The 16,140-nt window shown below is 42.5% G+C and overlaps 1 protein-coding gene across 2 annotated transcripts in view; it reads right to left on the bottom strand.

Annotated features, from left to right (window-relative positions):
• The window catches only part of LOC139532324 (collagen alpha-1(XXVIII) chain-like), a 38,255-nt gene that overhangs the window by 21,181 nt on the left and 934 nt on the right, over nucleotides 1-16,140 (bottom strand). For both annotated transcript variants that reach the window (XM_071329786.1, XM_071329785.1), the window contains exons 3-11: nucleotides 14,878-15,452; nucleotides 11,683-11,703; nucleotides 11,493-11,552; nucleotides 9,068-9,121; nucleotides 8,935-8,979; nucleotides 8,723-8,749; nucleotides 8,588-8,632; nucleotides 8,057-8,101; nucleotides 7,813-7,866 (exon numbers count right to left, since the gene is read on the bottom strand). In XM_071329786.1, the coding sequence (XP_071185887.1) occupies nucleotides 7,813-7,866; nucleotides 8,057-8,101; nucleotides 8,588-8,632; nucleotides 8,723-8,749; nucleotides 8,935-8,979; nucleotides 9,068-9,121; nucleotides 11,493-11,552; nucleotides 11,683-11,703; nucleotides 14,878-15,452 (926 nt within the window). The remainder of the gene's footprint in view (nucleotides 1-7,812; nucleotides 7,867-8,056; nucleotides 8,102-8,587; nucleotides 8,633-8,722; nucleotides 8,750-8,934; nucleotides 8,980-9,067; nucleotides 9,122-11,492; nucleotides 11,553-11,682; nucleotides 11,704-14,877; nucleotides 15,453-16,140) is intronic.

Below are 16,140 nucleotides of genomic sequence, written 5' to 3'. Positions count from 1 at the left end.
GGTGAGAGGTTAGCATGTCTTGGGGGTATGATATTTGTGCGTCTTTCTCACTCATCATTATTGATGATTCACTCAGGATGATCCGTAATCATGGTAGCATCCACATTAATGTAGGAGTGTTTAGAAACATATTCTATTCTTAAATTACAATAAAAGTGACTCCAATATGACAATACATTTATCATTCATTTCTATTGGGCACAAAATAATCTGAAACACAACCAAAACAAACAGCAAATGCATCCAAGAAGTTTGTAGAGTCACAAGCTTGATGTAGTCATTGTATGCTATGAATATGGGACCAAATACTTAACATTTTACTACTTTAATACACATAAGTGAAATTGTCCCAATACTTTTGCTCCTCTAAAATTGGGGGACTATGTACAAAAAGTGCTGTAATTTCTAAACGGTTCACCCGATATGGGTGAAGATACCCTAAATGTAAAGCTGACAGTCTGCACTCTAACCCCGTAGTCATTGTTTGATTTCAAATCCAAACTTTTGGAGTATAGAGCCAAAAGAAGAAAACATGCTTCACTGTTCCAATAATGACGTATGGCATTATAATAGAAGTAAATCACCATGCTGTTCTACAATAAAGAGAACAGTGTGAGAAGACAGCAGAGATATCTCAGTGCGTAGGCTAGTCTACATACTGTTCTCTTTCCAACATGTGGTCCGAAGCTAAATGTCAGACATTAGTCTGCCATTCATTTGATCTTGGATGACAGTCAAACAAGCAACATGATTTTTTCCCCCAAAACATTAAGCCTCTGAATTAAGCCTCTGAATGCTTGACTGGGAGTGTGGGCATATGTCAGACTTGGCAGTAGTGTTGCTGAGAGAAGTTTGAAAAACAAACTGACAAGATAATAGCATGATTATAATCCCTCAACACGTCTGTGGCGTTCATGCAATGACTGATGATACTTAGCAAGTAATGTATCCATTCAAAACATGAATGTACACATACTTGGTCAATCGTCTGCCGTCTGCTTTTGGGCCCCACTTGAATCTGTCTGTCAGTAGCTCTGGTCCAGGGCGTGACATGCGGCTTGCTGATTGGCTCAGCATCAGCAAACCGCATGGAACACCCTGGACCAGAGCTAGTCAGTCTACTCAATGGGACCAATACCAGTGTTGTAAGACCACATATTGAGTATCTCGGTCTTGTCTCGGTGTTGGACACATGTGTACTCGGTCTTGACTCAGAATTATCATCTTCCATTCAGTCAGCCATAAAACGACTTCAACGGGCCAAATATATACAGTCCTTTCTTGAATCATTCATATCCTAAATAGTCTTTATATCTATTATAGACATTTTTGTGCAGTCGCAAACCTATTGGACCCAGGCCAGTGTGTGACAGGTTCGTGATTCTGAATGTACAGCAACCATAATACCAGCGCACTCATGTAGGAGAGTGCACTTTTTGTAAAACACGAAGGGCCAGTGGTGTAGTGGAGGGTATACGCAGGTACTGTATAAGCCGTACAAGCCACTTTTTTTTCCGGTGGGCATTGCGTATACGCACTTCTTAATCCCCACTGATGCGTACCAAAGTAGTGTAGTAGAGGTATACGACTTTTCTATTATGTTGTACAATAGAGAAATCATACACAAAGTAGTCTAGACAATCGCAAAGCACGTGAGATATATGCACATGCGCGCCGCACACAGCATTGTTTCAGCGGAATATCATCTGCAGGCAGCAAGAGCAAGCAGCTCTTAACTAGTTGTCACATGGAACAGCTCACAGAAGAATGACATCGGTAGCCGGTAGGGTAGGAAAGACATTTCAACTTATGATATCTACCAGTAAATGCTAACTAAGGCAACGTTGGGTATGCAAACCAGGCATTGAAAACGTTTGGTCCGAAGTGTTGGTTAGTAGGCTATTTGTGATGCGCAATTGTCATCATGTGCTGTTAGCATCAGGGGCGTAGGCATGGGTGGACACAGTCCCACCTGCTGGGGAGCCAGGACCTGCCAGGCCCAGTGGTGTTTAATCATGTATGCCAAGGGAAGCCAGGCTTCCCCAAATATTTGACCAATAAAAACACTTAAATTATAAAATCATGTATCTTTCGTCTCTCTCTGTGTTTTCATAATTTTACATCAATTCACAAGTGGCTGAATCTCACCAGAGAAATCGTCCGAGTGAGGGAAACAGCACCTCTCCATCTCAGTATGTGTAGCCCATGTATATGATTCTGTCAAGACCAAAAGAGTATAACATGTTGCCGCCGTACCATTGGATTGATGCCAGCAAGCGTTTGGACTCCCTTGATAAAAAAAAAATAATAATAATTATCCAACAAGCGCTGAGCTGAGCTCAACTGTGGGTTGTCCCGGTGCAGCAAAATGCCTCCCTAAAGAGGCCAGTTTGGATTTAGCTTCAGACCAATCAAATCACTTCATTTGCAATCGCCATTTTCAGAAAAACATGTCTGTTTCTGGTCTGCTTGTGTTGATGTCCTGCAGTAGCTAGATTGCTAAATCGGCCCTTTGGCAAACCATGGATGGAGATGGGGATTTGGACTTGTGGTATTGAATTAATTGTCTGTACAGGCCAATGATTATGACGGTGATTCTGATCTAACCATAAATGAATATGTTGTGCCACTGGCCTGAGATGATGAAAGTTCAATATGTAGACTAGATGTAGCCTAGTAGGCTCATGTTAACTAGCTAGCTAGATAACTTAGCTGGTTCATTGTTGCCCATGCAAAGAGGTCAGGCTATTAAGCATTTTAGCTAGGTAGCATATGACAACAAAAGCTAAAAGTGTACTGTATGACAGCGCCATTGACCGTTTTGCCAACATGAAAGAGAGGAGGAAGACATTGGCATTCAACTAGTGTGAATGCAACAACAACGAAAAAGGTTAATTGCGCACGCTCGCACACAGAAATCAGAACCAGGGACAGCCACATGATATTTAGCAACATTGATTGGACTAAATTGTTTTTGGTATTTTTACGTATGTTTTCAGTATATTAAACTAAGCATATATAGCCTTGTTGATTTGATAATGTTTAAATGTTTAAGTTGAAATGGTGCTGGAATAGCGGAGGCAGTGCTGCTGTAGTCTTTGTGCTGACTTGCTATAACTCCATGGTTCTAAATCAGTAGCTGTTTAGTAAACTGCACGAAAACATTAACTTGCTTGACCATGCTGCAGGTGATTATACAGTTGAAGTCGGAAGTTTGCATACACCTTAGCCAAATACATTTAAACTCAGTTTCACAATTCCTGACATTTAATCCTTGTAAAAATTCCCTGTCTTAGGTCAGTTAGGATCGCCACTTTATCTTAAGAATGTGAAATGTTAGAATAATAGTAGAGTGAATTATTTATTTCAGCTTTTATTTCTTTCATCACATTCCCAGTGGGTCAGAAGTTACCATATACTCAATTAGTATTTGGTAGCATTGACTTTAAATTGTTTAACTTGGGTCAAACGTTTCAGGTAGCCTTCCACAAGCTTCCAGCAATAAATTGGGTGAATTTTGGCCCACTCCTCCTGACAGAGCTGGTGTAACAGAGTCTGGTTGGTAGGCCTCCTTGCTCGCACACGATTTTTCAGTTCTGCCCACTCATTTTCTATGGGATTGAGGTCAGGGCTTTGTGATGGCCACTCCAATACTTTGACTTTGTTGTCCTTAAGCCATTTTGCCACAACTTTGGAAGTATGCTTGGGGTCATTGTCCATTTGGAAGACCCATTTGCGACCAAGCTTTAACTTCCTGACTGAACGTACTTTGGTGCGAAAAGTGCAAATTAATCCCAGAACAACAGCAAAGGATCAATATATCCACATAATTTTCCTCCCTCATGATGCCATCTATTTTGTGAAGTGCACCAGTTCCTCCTGCAGCAAAGCACCCCCACAACATGATGCTGCCACCCCCATGCTTCACGGTTGGGATGGTGTTCTTTGGCTTGCAAGCATCCCCCTTTTTCCTCCAAACATTACAATGGTCATTATGGCCAAACAGTTCTATTTTTGTTTCATCAGACCAGAGGACATTTCTCAGAAAAGTACGATCTTTGTCCCCATGTGCAGTTGCAAACCGTAGTCTAGCATTTTTATGGCGGTTTTGGAGCAGTGGCTTCTTCCTCCTGAGCGGCCTTTCAGGTTATGTCGATATAGGACTCGTTTTACTGTGGTAATATATATTACTTTTCTACCTGTTTCCTTCAGCATCTTCACAAGGTCCTTTGCTGTTGTTCTGGGATTGATTTGCACTTTTCGCACCAAAGTACGTTCATCTCTAGGAGACAGAACGCTTCTCCTTCCTGAGCGGTATGACGGCTGCGTGGTCCCATGGTGTTTATACTTGCGTACTATTGTTTGTACAGATGAACGTGGTACCTTCAGGTATTTGGAAATTGCTCCCAAAGATTAACCAGACTTGTGGAGGTCTACAATTTTTTTCTGAGGTCTTGGCTGATTTCTTTTTGATTTTCCTATGATGTCAAGCAAAGAGGCACTGAGTTTGAAGGTTGGCCTTGAAATACATCCACAGGTACACCTCCAATTTACTCAAATGATGTCAATTAGCCTATCAGAAGCTTCTAAAGCCATGACATCATTTTCTGGAATTTTCAAATCTGTTTAAAGGCACAGTCAACTTGGTGTATGCCTCTCTTCACTGGGATTCTCTGCCTCTAACCCTATTACAGGGGCTGAGTCACTGGCTTACTGGTGCTCTTTCATGCCGTCCCTAGGAGGGGTGCGTCACTTGAGTGGGTTGAGTTACTGACGTGATCTTCCTGTCTGGGTTGGCGCCCCCCCTTGGTTTGTGCTGTGGTGGAGATCTTTGTGGGCTATACTCGGCCTTGTCTCAGGATTGTAAGTTGGTGGTTGAAGATATCCCTCTAGAGGTGCGGGGGCTGTGCTTTGGCAAAGTGGGTGGGGTTATATCCTTCCTGTTTGGCCCTGTCCGGGGGTATCATCGGATATGAGGTATGAGTTGGCTGGAGTGGTCAGCTGGGGAGTGGGCTGTGGTAGAGCGCGGAGGCCTGGCGTCTATACTAAAGTACAGGTCTACCTAGACTGGATCAATGAATCAATTTCATACCTCATACCACAGTGTCTCCTGACCCCTCCTGTCTCAGCCTCCAGTATTTATGCTGCAGTAGTTTATGTGTCGGGGGGCTAGGGTCAGTTGGTTATATCTGGAGTACTTCTCCTGTCTTATCCAGTGTCCTGTGTGAATTTAAGTATGCTCTCTCTAATTCTCTCCTTCTCTCTTTCTTTCTCTCTCTCGGAGGACCTGAGCCCTAGGACCATACGTCAGGACTACCGGGCATGATGACTCCTTGCTGTCCCCAGTCCACCTGGCCTTGCTGCTATTCCAGTTTCAACTGTTCTGCTTGCGGTTATGGAACCCCTACCTGTCCCAGACCTGCTGTTTTCAACTCTTAATGATCGGCTATGAAAAGCCAACTGACATTTATTCCTGATTATTATTAGACCATGCTTGTCACTTATGAACATTTTGAACATCTTGGCCATGTTCTGTTATAATCTCCACCCGGCACAGCCAGAAGAGGACTGGCCACCCCTCATAGCCTGGTTCCTCTCTAGGTTTCTTCCTAGGTTTTGGCCTTTCTAGGGAGTTTTTCCCTATTAACTTCTGACCCACTAGAATTGTGATACAGTGAATTATAAGTGAAATAATCTGTCTGTAAACAATTTTTGGAAAAATGATTTGTGTCATGCACGAAGTAGATGTCCTAACTGACTTGCCAAAACTATAGTTTGTTAATAAACAAGAAATTTGTGGAGTGGTTGAAGAACAAGTTTTAATGACTCCAACCTAAGTGTACGTAAACTTCCGACTTCAACTGTAACTGTTGATATGCAATAATAGCTTTCTGGACTTCACCAGACAGATGTTGTTCTCCGGTTTTGTGATGGAACAAGCCTATGTGTAGTTGAATTTATGCCGCCACTGTGTGACTTGTCTTTTTGTTGTCACGGCCTTATTATATATCTCGTGGCGTATGAATGAATGGGTTAGGGAGCAAACAACGCAATTATCAAAACATAGGTTGTAATTTGGCTTTTTTACTGGCTTGGCTTCCTCAGTGATTTTGCCCACGCACCGCTACTGGCCAGGTCCACCCAATCAGATTGATCTAGTTTAAGCATTATTGTGGACTTGAACATATTGTTTTGGTATAGGAAAAATACAAAAATGTTAAGTGTGATTTTGAGAGTGAAAAGCTGAAAAATCTATAGGAAAACTCATTAAAAACATAGGATAACATTTTTAAATGTTTCACACCGGGTGCCTTTCCTTCATACTGTTTATGAACTTTTTGGCAAAATTAGAGTATACCCGCTTCTCCAGGCACCGCTACACCACCGTATAGGGCCGATGGAAAGACAACAGTCACACACAGCATGATGTTAAGGATAAGCAGTCCATTCACTCTGTCATAATAAGCCAGTAGGTCCCAATCATAAGAATACAAAAACACAACCATTAAGCATTTCCCAATCGAAATGTACATGTATTACTTCCCATTGAAAAAAATAATTCAAGTTTAGCACACAAAGTAACTGGTCACCTAAAGTTAAAATGCAACAAAGTTTCATACACATAAGTTGTTATCAAATAGATGGCTAACAACAGCAAGCGCGCTGCAATAAAAAAAACACAATTCCACCCACTCACAATTCCACTCACTCACTTAACTTATTGTTGAAGTTATTCTTGAAAAGGGGGAAGCTAACAAATTAGCAACAACATCCTCTTCAACAACAACTCCTGCTCCTGCTCCTGCTGCTGCTGCTGCTGCAAACTAGCCTACAACAAAAGCTAACTAGACCATGGAAAAACTACAGCTCGCTATTGCATAGTGAACTGTTAGCCTTCGAGAAGTTTCCATAGGCTTTTGTAAAAACGGTCCCACCCATTAAGTCAAAATGCGATTGGTTGATTCCACTGTCATTCCAAAATGTTGCCCTAATACAGTTGAATGGTAAAAGCCTTCTATCTTGCTTCTGATGGCCTAGCCAATGGCTGACTTAGCTAGCTAGATTGATCCCCCACCAGAGACCAGCAAAAGAAAAATCCTGATTGGATCTTTTTTTCACTTCAGTGTTAACCCTTTCCTTTCCAACAAAAACTGGAGAGATTAAATCAGAACATCATTGAAAAGCAGAATATAATTATAATTATTATAATAATTATTTTATAAATCCTTAGCCCTTCTTTGAAGTCATAGAAGTCCCATTTTTCCCCGCTGTAATAAGTTGTAGAGTGGCTCTATTTTCTCTCAGCATGCATTTTTTCACTATTCTGTTTGTCTAAAGAATCCATATGTTGTTCTGAAATATGAACACAGAAATACTCTTATTATGGTGGTGATTTGACAAAATGACTATCATGGCCTTGAATGGGACTTTTTCTGGTTACGGTCTGGACTTGGTGTCGTACTGCCAATTTTCTTCAACCATGAACCCAAGAAACCAAAGACCTGATCCAAACCAGATTCCATACACCCAGACATAATTGATGTAGTCCAGCCAATAAACTATAATCTAGTTATCTGTATGGATTTGAGATAGAAGGTTACCTTTGATCAATGGGTTGAAACTAAGGAGTGGGGGAAATTCTGGCACTGACTTAGAGAATAGACACGTAAGACAGATCAGTCAGTCAGTCAGTCACACAGTAGTTGCTTTCTCTTCCATCCTAAGGGCAGATGTGGTTCCTCTAACTAATGGCTTTCTGTGAATGACACTCTGTTAAGGAAAAGGTATTGGGTTTTATGAAATAAAACTCACTTTTTTCCCTATGAGACCCTCAGGCCCGGCATCGCCATTTGGACCAGGTAACCCCTGTGAGAAGACAGAATAAAGTAGTCTACAATTGGACAGGTATACAAACACAATTGAATTTGAAACTTAGAGGACAGCTTGAAGGACATTTTTTACTTGGGTCTGTCAGTGACTAACCAGTGAAACTACCTAGCTTGTGACAGTCTTAACAAAGATGGCCGACACAAAGGATTCTAGAACAGAGGCTTACCTGTAGCCCTCTGTTTCCCCTGATGCCAACTGGCCCCTCAGGCCCCTGGAGAAGGAGGGGGTCAATCAGTTCATGTCAAAACATGACAAACAAACATAGGAGGCACAGTCGACACATAGTAGTATGGGTTTCACACTGTCTGCATTCATCAGTGCAACATCATAGCCCAGACAAACAAAAACTAGCCAGCAACACTAAAGGTTGACTAAAGTATAAACAGAGTGGTATGTAGTGACACTAAAGCTAAACACATAAAATACCATTAAACAAAAATACACTGTTGCTCGCATTTATGGAGCTAAAGAAGACACTTTGACCCAATGGTCCCTTAGGTCAGGGGTGTCAAACTCATTTAGTTAATTTTGTTTTTATTTTTTTAAATTACGCAAACCACCCAAGGTCGGGATTGGCCCCCCTCGTGGGCCGGATCCAGCCCGCGTGCCATATGTTTTACACCCCTGCCTTAGGTCCTTGGTAAGGGTGGGATTAAAAAAACATTTGATGACAAAACAAAAGAAAAGTACACTGTACCCTGTCTCCTTTGATTCCAGGTGTGCCACATTCTCCTCTCTCCCCCTACAAGAAAAACGAGGTAGGTACATTGTGTCATATTTACTAAATACTTGGAAACCCAGAGGGATATTAATCTGGAGATTCATACTCTACCTGCTCTCCTTTGTAGCCCGGCTTGCCCTGAGTAGAAACAACACAATCTTGATTAGCAAGGAGACAGTGATCAAAACATTGTCACAGACCACAAAACAGAATCCTTGTCTTTATAGATAGCAATACTGAGTTGTTGAAGTCTGTGCCAATAGCTGTGTACATATATCTAATAATATAACAGCAGGTGTTTAGGGTATGCCCTCTGTACTGACCTCCTCCCCATCTCGACCAGGAAGTCCACTGAGCCCGCTCTCACCCTGTAAGAAAGAGAGAATTAAGGTTTTGAAAACAGAATGACAGACTAACTGGAGGAAGACACACACAGGCACAGCAAATCACCAATACCTTCGATCCTTTAACACCTGGGTTCCCATCATCTCCAGAATTCCCCTTCTTGCCCTGTGGAGGGAAGGGAAATCACATCAGCATGGTATGGAGAGAAAAATATAATTTGTGGTGTACTCCTCAACAGCATCTGATCAGTGTGTGGCAGCTGCTTCTGGTTTGACAAACTGCTTTTTTGGTCTGTTATAGGATAATGGCAGTGATTACTGTGCACAGGCCCTAATATTAAAGTACATAAATGTACATCCAGTGAGGATTCCTGGTTTTGACCCTCTAGACTATAATATTCTACAATGTCTGGCCACCAAGGGAACAGTCTACAGTAGAAATTGTCAGTTAGGTGAAAGACTACAATGACCTACAGTTGAAGTCAGAAGTTTACGTACACTTAAGTTGGAGTCATTAAAACTAGTTTTTCAACCACTCCACACATTTCCTGTTAACAAAATATAGTTTTGGCAAGTCAGTTAGGACATCTACTTTGTGCATGACACAATTCATTTTCCCAACAATTGATTACAGACAGATTATTTCACTTATAATTCACTGTATCACAATTCCAGTGGGTCAGAAGTTTACATACACCAAGTTGACTGTGCCTTTAAACAGCTTTGAAAATTCCAGAAAATGATGTCATGGCTTTAGAAGCTTCTGATAGGTTATTTGACATAATTTGAGTAAATTGGAGGTGTAACTGTGGATGTATTTCAAGGCCTACCTTCAAACTCAGTGCCTCTTTGCTTGGCATCATGGGGAAATCAAAAGACATCAGCCAAGACCTCAGAAAAAAAATGTATACCTCCACAAGTCTGGTTCATCTTTGAGAGCAATTTCCAAATGCCTGACGGTACCAAGTCCATCTGTACAAACAATAGTACGCAAGTATAAACACCATGGGACCACACAGCCATCATACCGCTCAGGAAGGAGACGCGTTCTGTCTCCTAGAGATGAACGGACTTTGGTGCGAAAAGTGCAAATCAATCCCAGAACAACAGCAAAGGACCTTGTGAAGATGCTGGAGGAAACAGGTACAAAAGTATCTATATCCACAGTAAAACGAGTCCTATATCGACATAACCTGAAAGGCCGCTCAGCAAGGAAGAAGCCACTGCTCCAAAACCGCCAATAGAAAGCCAGACTACGGTTTGCAACTGCACATGGGGACAAAGATCGTACTTTTCTGAGTAATGTCCTCTGGTCTGATGAAACAAAAATAGAACTGTTGGGCCATAATGACCATTGTAATGTTTAGAGGAAAAAAGGGGATGCTTGCAAGCCGAAGAACACCATCCCAACCGTGAAGCACGGGGGTGGCAGCATCATGTTGTGGGGGTGCTTTGTTGCAGGAGGGACTGGTGCACATCACAAAATAGATCGCATCATGAGGGAGGAAAATTATGTGGATATATTGAAGCAACATCTCAAGACATCAGTCAGGAAGTTAAAGCTTGGTCGCAAATGGGTCTTCCAAATGGACAATGACCGCAAGCATACTTCCAAAGTTGTGGCAAAATGGCTTAAGGACAACAAAGTCAAGGTATAGGAGTGGAAATCACAAAGCCCTGACCTCAATCCTATAGAAAATTTGTGGGCAGAACTGAAAAAGCGTGTGCGAGCAAGGAGGCCTACCAACCTGACTCAGTTACACCAGCTCTGTCAGGAGAAATGGGCCAAAATTCACCCAACTTATTGTGGGAAGCTTGTGGAAGGCTACCCAAAAAGTTTGTCCCAAGTTAAACAATTTAAAGGCAATGCTACCAAATACTAATTGAGTGTATGTAAACTTCTGACCCACTGGGAATGTGATGAAAGAAATAAAAGCTGAAATAAATAATTCACTCTACTATTATTCTGACATTTCACATTCTTAAAATAAAGTGGTGATCCTAACTTACCTAAAACAGGGAATTTTTACTCTGATTAAATATCAGGAAAAATTAGTTTAAATGTATTTGGCTAAGGTGTATGTAAACTTCCGACTTCAACTGTATTTACTTATGTGGATATCGTGACTGCCTTTGACTCCAAAAAAACAAATGCATCCTTATTAGATCAACCGGAAACATACTTATTTATGTAACCTATAACAGCAGAATTCTGCAGATTTTCCCAAGCCGATATCTGTCCCAGCTTGCTAATCATAAAGTGAAGCAGGAATGTTAAGCATTTGCCACACTATCACTGCTTCAGGGAAGCAGATATGAATCGCCTCTAACCACACAAATCACTAAAGCCTACCAAAGCCCCTCAATTATCTCACGTGTAAGCATCAAGGCAGGCTTTGTGTGTTGGTACTGTACTGTCCTTCAGTTTTAAAGTAATCGTCTACTACAGGATGTTCAGTTCGAAAGGGGGCTGTGATCTCAATGTATTGATGTCGAGGGGAGCTTGAGGGTGATGTTGGTCATGTTCAGAAACTTACCTGGAGGCCAATGGGTCCCCTCTCTCCCTTGTCACATGCACACATCGGGACCGGAGGACACTTAAACCACAGGGACACAACATAGGGGGTCAGACAGGAGTTCAGACTCCTAAAGAGGGGAGTTCATTGACTAATGTGTGAAAAGGCTGCAGTATATCAAGATAAGTAGGCCTAGATAACTAGGACTTACCCCCTCATCAGCCAACTTTGTCTGTGAAATGAGAAAAACAAAGAATTGGTAAAAATTTAGTGCGCTTCATATTTTTTCTCTACATACAGTATCTCATGGCGAGACAATGACTGTTGAACAAAGTCAGGACATTCCTCTCCCACTCGGCGCAGGCGTTAGTTCAACGTCTAGTTTTGATTTAAATTTGGTTGAGGTGTCAACTAGCGTGAATTCAACGTGAAATCGACAAAAAATGTCACCATGTCATTGAATTTAGGTTAAAAGTTGGGTGTAAAAAATGCAATTCCCTCACGTTGATGACGTTTTTGCAAATCCAATCAGTTTTCCATGTTAATTCAACGTCATCACATTGAATTTTATTGTTGAAATGATGTGGAAACAACTTTGATTCAACCAACTTTTGCCCAGTGGTTCCTTTCCCTAAATTTTGGCGACAAACACGGATTGCTAATGTTTGCTTATGTTTATTCATGTTGCTTGCGATTTCAATCAGATTCCTACTTTTAGACAGCTCTCATACTGTTATACAGAAGATTAAACACAAGCAGCCTAGCTTTAACGTTTAACAACGTTTATTCGAGTTTAAAGGTACATTGTATCACCGACGTGTAGGCTACACCACCGCGGAATGCTTTGTGGACTGGTTATTTTAATGTTGATTGATGAAATACCTGTTTAGGTGCATTTTGGATTATCCCAGTGATATGGGGTTGGGCATCTAACCTGTTCAAGTTGTTCATTTCAGGAGAGTTTAGGCTGGAGTTGTAAGGTCTGCTTTCAACTCACACTCTCAAACACGTAGATCCCTTGAACGCAGCTCCCTTTCCAGCCCACTTTGCCTTTTGCCTATTCCCTGCCTGTACTTTAGCCTATCGGATTTCCTGTTATCAACCAATTGCCTGATCTCCTGGACGACGTTACTATCCTTTTCCCTGCCTGTACTGTCGCCTGTTTGGACCCCCTGTGTATGACCTTCTGCCTGCCCCTGGACCCAGCTACTTGCCGCCTCCTGTGGTCCTTTACAAATAAACACCTGCTGCGCTCTGCGCTTGAAACCAGCTCTCTGTCTCCCATCGTGTTCATTACAGGAGTGACAAGTTTTCCCAGGGCTCTCTAAACTCAGCTGTGTGACTAGTTATTCGTCCATCTCAATCTCTGCCTCCATCTCACTGTACAAGTCTACTACAACCTCCAGCACCTGATCCTGTCAGCTGGAGGCCTAATCCTAAAAAAAAACTGGTCGAAGAATGATCCTGTTGCCCAAAACCTGTTTTTCTCCAAACATTGTTTTTTTTGGTCTGGACATGAAAGCCAGCCACATTCTATATGGATGGGGAATGGTCGAAATTCAACAGAAACAAACACAAACCACATGCAATGGTCAACATAACGTCTCGGAGCATCCAAAGTATATTTCCGCTCGCAGAGAAGCACTTGAAGCCGCCACAGAAGGTCTGTTATTTTTACCGTGAGAGGATTGGAGCTGATCCCGCCGGAGACGGAAGCATACAAGAGATAAAAAGACAAGCTAATGGGACAGACAGCCTTATGACATACAGATGCTGCCTGAAACAGGATGAAGCCGCTGTGTTGACTGGGTGCTATTGGGTACCCGAACGCAACTCGAACCAGTCCATATGGATCTAGCAGTAGAGCGCGTAGCTAATGCAAATGCTGCTGGTTAATGTGGATTTGATGACCCGATTTTCTTGATCGTGTTATGTCGAACACCTTCGTCAACAATTGGTTGAGAAGTCGAGTGGTATGCGTGAGACTCGTTGAGCTATTCAGCAATGCGTGATCTTGCTGAGCTTCCTTCCTACTGCACACAGCAGTTTTCCACAAAGAGTTTTAACGTAGAACCATTGTTATAGTTAAACAGGTCCTGAACTCATATTGTGTCTCTAGACCTATTGTACTGTTTCATTCCCTAATTAGTCTTATTGGACAGACATCAAAGGGTTCATTTCCATGACTACTTATACCTGAGGTTTCAGTTAAAAAAGAATGTGGTTAAAATAGTTTGAAACACCAGAATGGTTTCCAACAAAATGCCTCAGAAACACCAGCCAGGGGCCACTGTCACGTCCTGACCAGAGTTCTTATGTGTTTTACTTGTTTAGTGTTGGTCAGGACGTGAGCTGGGTGGGAATTCTATGTTGTGTGTCTAGTTTGTCTGTTTCTATGTTCAGCCTAATATGGTTCTCAATCAGAGGCAGCTGTCTATCGTTGTCCCTGATTGAGAATCATATATAGGAGGCTTGTTTTGTGTTGGGATTTTGTGGGTGATTGTCTTCCGTGTCAGTGTTAGTACCACATGGGACTGTTTCGTTTTGTTTAGTCTGTTCGTGCGTTCTTCGTGTTTATGTAAGTTCACATGTTCAGGTCTGTTGACGTCGTTTGTTGTTTTGTAGTCTGTCTAGTATTTTCGTATTCGTTATTATTATTAAAATCATTATGTCTACACACCTCGCTGCGTTTTGGTCCGATCCATGCTCCTCCTCGTCTGAGGAGGAGAACGACTTAGACGAACGTTACAGCCACAGTCAAAAATATTGATGTCTGCATTTCCCCATGTCAGGTGAAGACTAAACAAGGTGCTAGAGCGATAACAGTATGAATATTAAGGTACTGTGTTTGTGATGACAGAGGGGACCAAATCACCAGGAACTATGACAACCGTAGCAGGTGCAGCGAGTTCAAACCACACAGGATGCCCCCAAAAAGCATCAAATATTCTTAGTCCTAGACTGTTAGGAGATGCTTAAACACTAAATATACAGGAGTCCTCTTCAACCGGCAAAGATAAAGCATGCAAGTCTTGACATGAGTAAGCCTACATAATGTTGTGTAATCCAAATATATTTGCATCCATTTCTTCTCAAGACATTTTCAAGGCCCAGCTTGTTGTATACATGGTAATATCCAAAGAGTGATTAGCAAACTATGGCCCTGAGGGCGACCTGTTTTGACAAAGCCTGATTTGTCATTCCAATGGTGAATGCCAATTCCCAAGAGGGAGGAGTCCACAGAGATTTAAAATGCCCTACCATAAGCAGTTATACAGCCATAAGACACATACAGCAAACTACAGAGACTTTTTTTTTCTAGACACCTGAAAAATGTGGACTGAATTTACATCTCAACGAACCACAACCTAAACCAGATGACGAAACGTGATGACGTTGCTCTTACGATCTCTTTGATGACCTTGTCCACGATGTCCCTGTCCTGAAGGTGATGGAGGTAGCGATTGGCTGGGGAGCTAGCCAGCTGGCGGAGCTGTGCCACGTTGGAGATGTCATTGGCCGCGGGCGTGATGCCCACCATGAAGAACTTCACGCCCTGGTTTTTGGCGTCGATCACGGCGGAGAAGATGTCTGGGTTCCTGGGGTGGGTGATGCCGTCCGTCAGCAGTATGGCCACCCTGATGCTCCCTGGCTCTGACTCCTCCATGTAGATCTTGGTCAGGTTGGTGATGGCATAGGTGGTGTAGGTGCCGTGGCCAATGTATCGGATGGGTGCGATGCGAGCCTTGAAGTTGGCCAGTCCGCGCCACTCCTTGAAGGTCTGCTCGATGATCACATGGCTGCTGAATTGCAGGAGGGCGGCTCGCGAGCTGAGAGCCCGGCCCGTCTGGAGATTGACTTCCTGCAGGCGTTCAACCACATCTGTGGCGAACGTCTTCTCCTGGGCGTAGTTGTCCTTGGCGCTCTCTGAGCTGTCCACCAGGAAGGCCAGCTCCAGGCCACAGTCATTGTTCAAAAGTGCTAAGAACATGAAAAGTGTTAACCAATTGTTAATTTATCATGTACCATGCACATTACACAAGACGTAGCTAGCTACTGCTAATTTGTCAGTCTTTGGTTGGCAGAGGGCAGAGCTGGGGTCAACCCCATTTCAAAGCAGCAGATCCGATATGGGTAAAACTGGGTACTTTCTCATGTCCACCGCTAACACCAAAGAAGGATCATTCATCAGTTCAATCATCATGTACGTACCGGGTACAACATTAGCTAGCTAGATTACGTAAGTGGTTCACAGAGCTAGGGGTCACTACCATTTCAAAACAGGAGATCAGACCTGGGTCAAACTAGGTACTTTGGTCTGGTCTAGGTTAGGCTAGACCAGACCAAAGTCAGAAGCTTAAATTCTGAGATACTGAACCTTAATGACTCCGAGAGAAGATTGAACCCAGAAAAGATCTGATTTATTTATCAAGGTAGAAGTGATGCTTGGAGGGGCGCCATGACTTGAACTGTGAACTGATGTTCCTGATTCCTGTCTGATATCTAAAAGGCTCTAGGAGAAACGAGTCACACAAGTGCTTACCTACAATATTTTTCAAGGAGCGAGGGCACATATCCAATATAAACCAGGAATAAATCATATTTATGTTCAAAGAAACGTGTCAGAAAGAAAGTGCCCGGGGATACCCAGATCTCGAAGGAAGAAAAC

Source organism: Salvelinus alpinus, chromosome 10 (genome assembly GCF_045679555.1).
Source record: "Salvelinus alpinus chromosome 10, SLU_Salpinus.1, whole genome shotgun sequence".
Classification (NCBI taxonomy): Eukaryota; Metazoa; Chordata; class Actinopteri; order Salmoniformes; family Salmonidae; genus Salvelinus; species Salvelinus alpinus.
The sequence above is the reverse complement of the archived record's forward strand: the minus strand, read 5'-3'. Positions and strand labels throughout refer to the sequence as shown.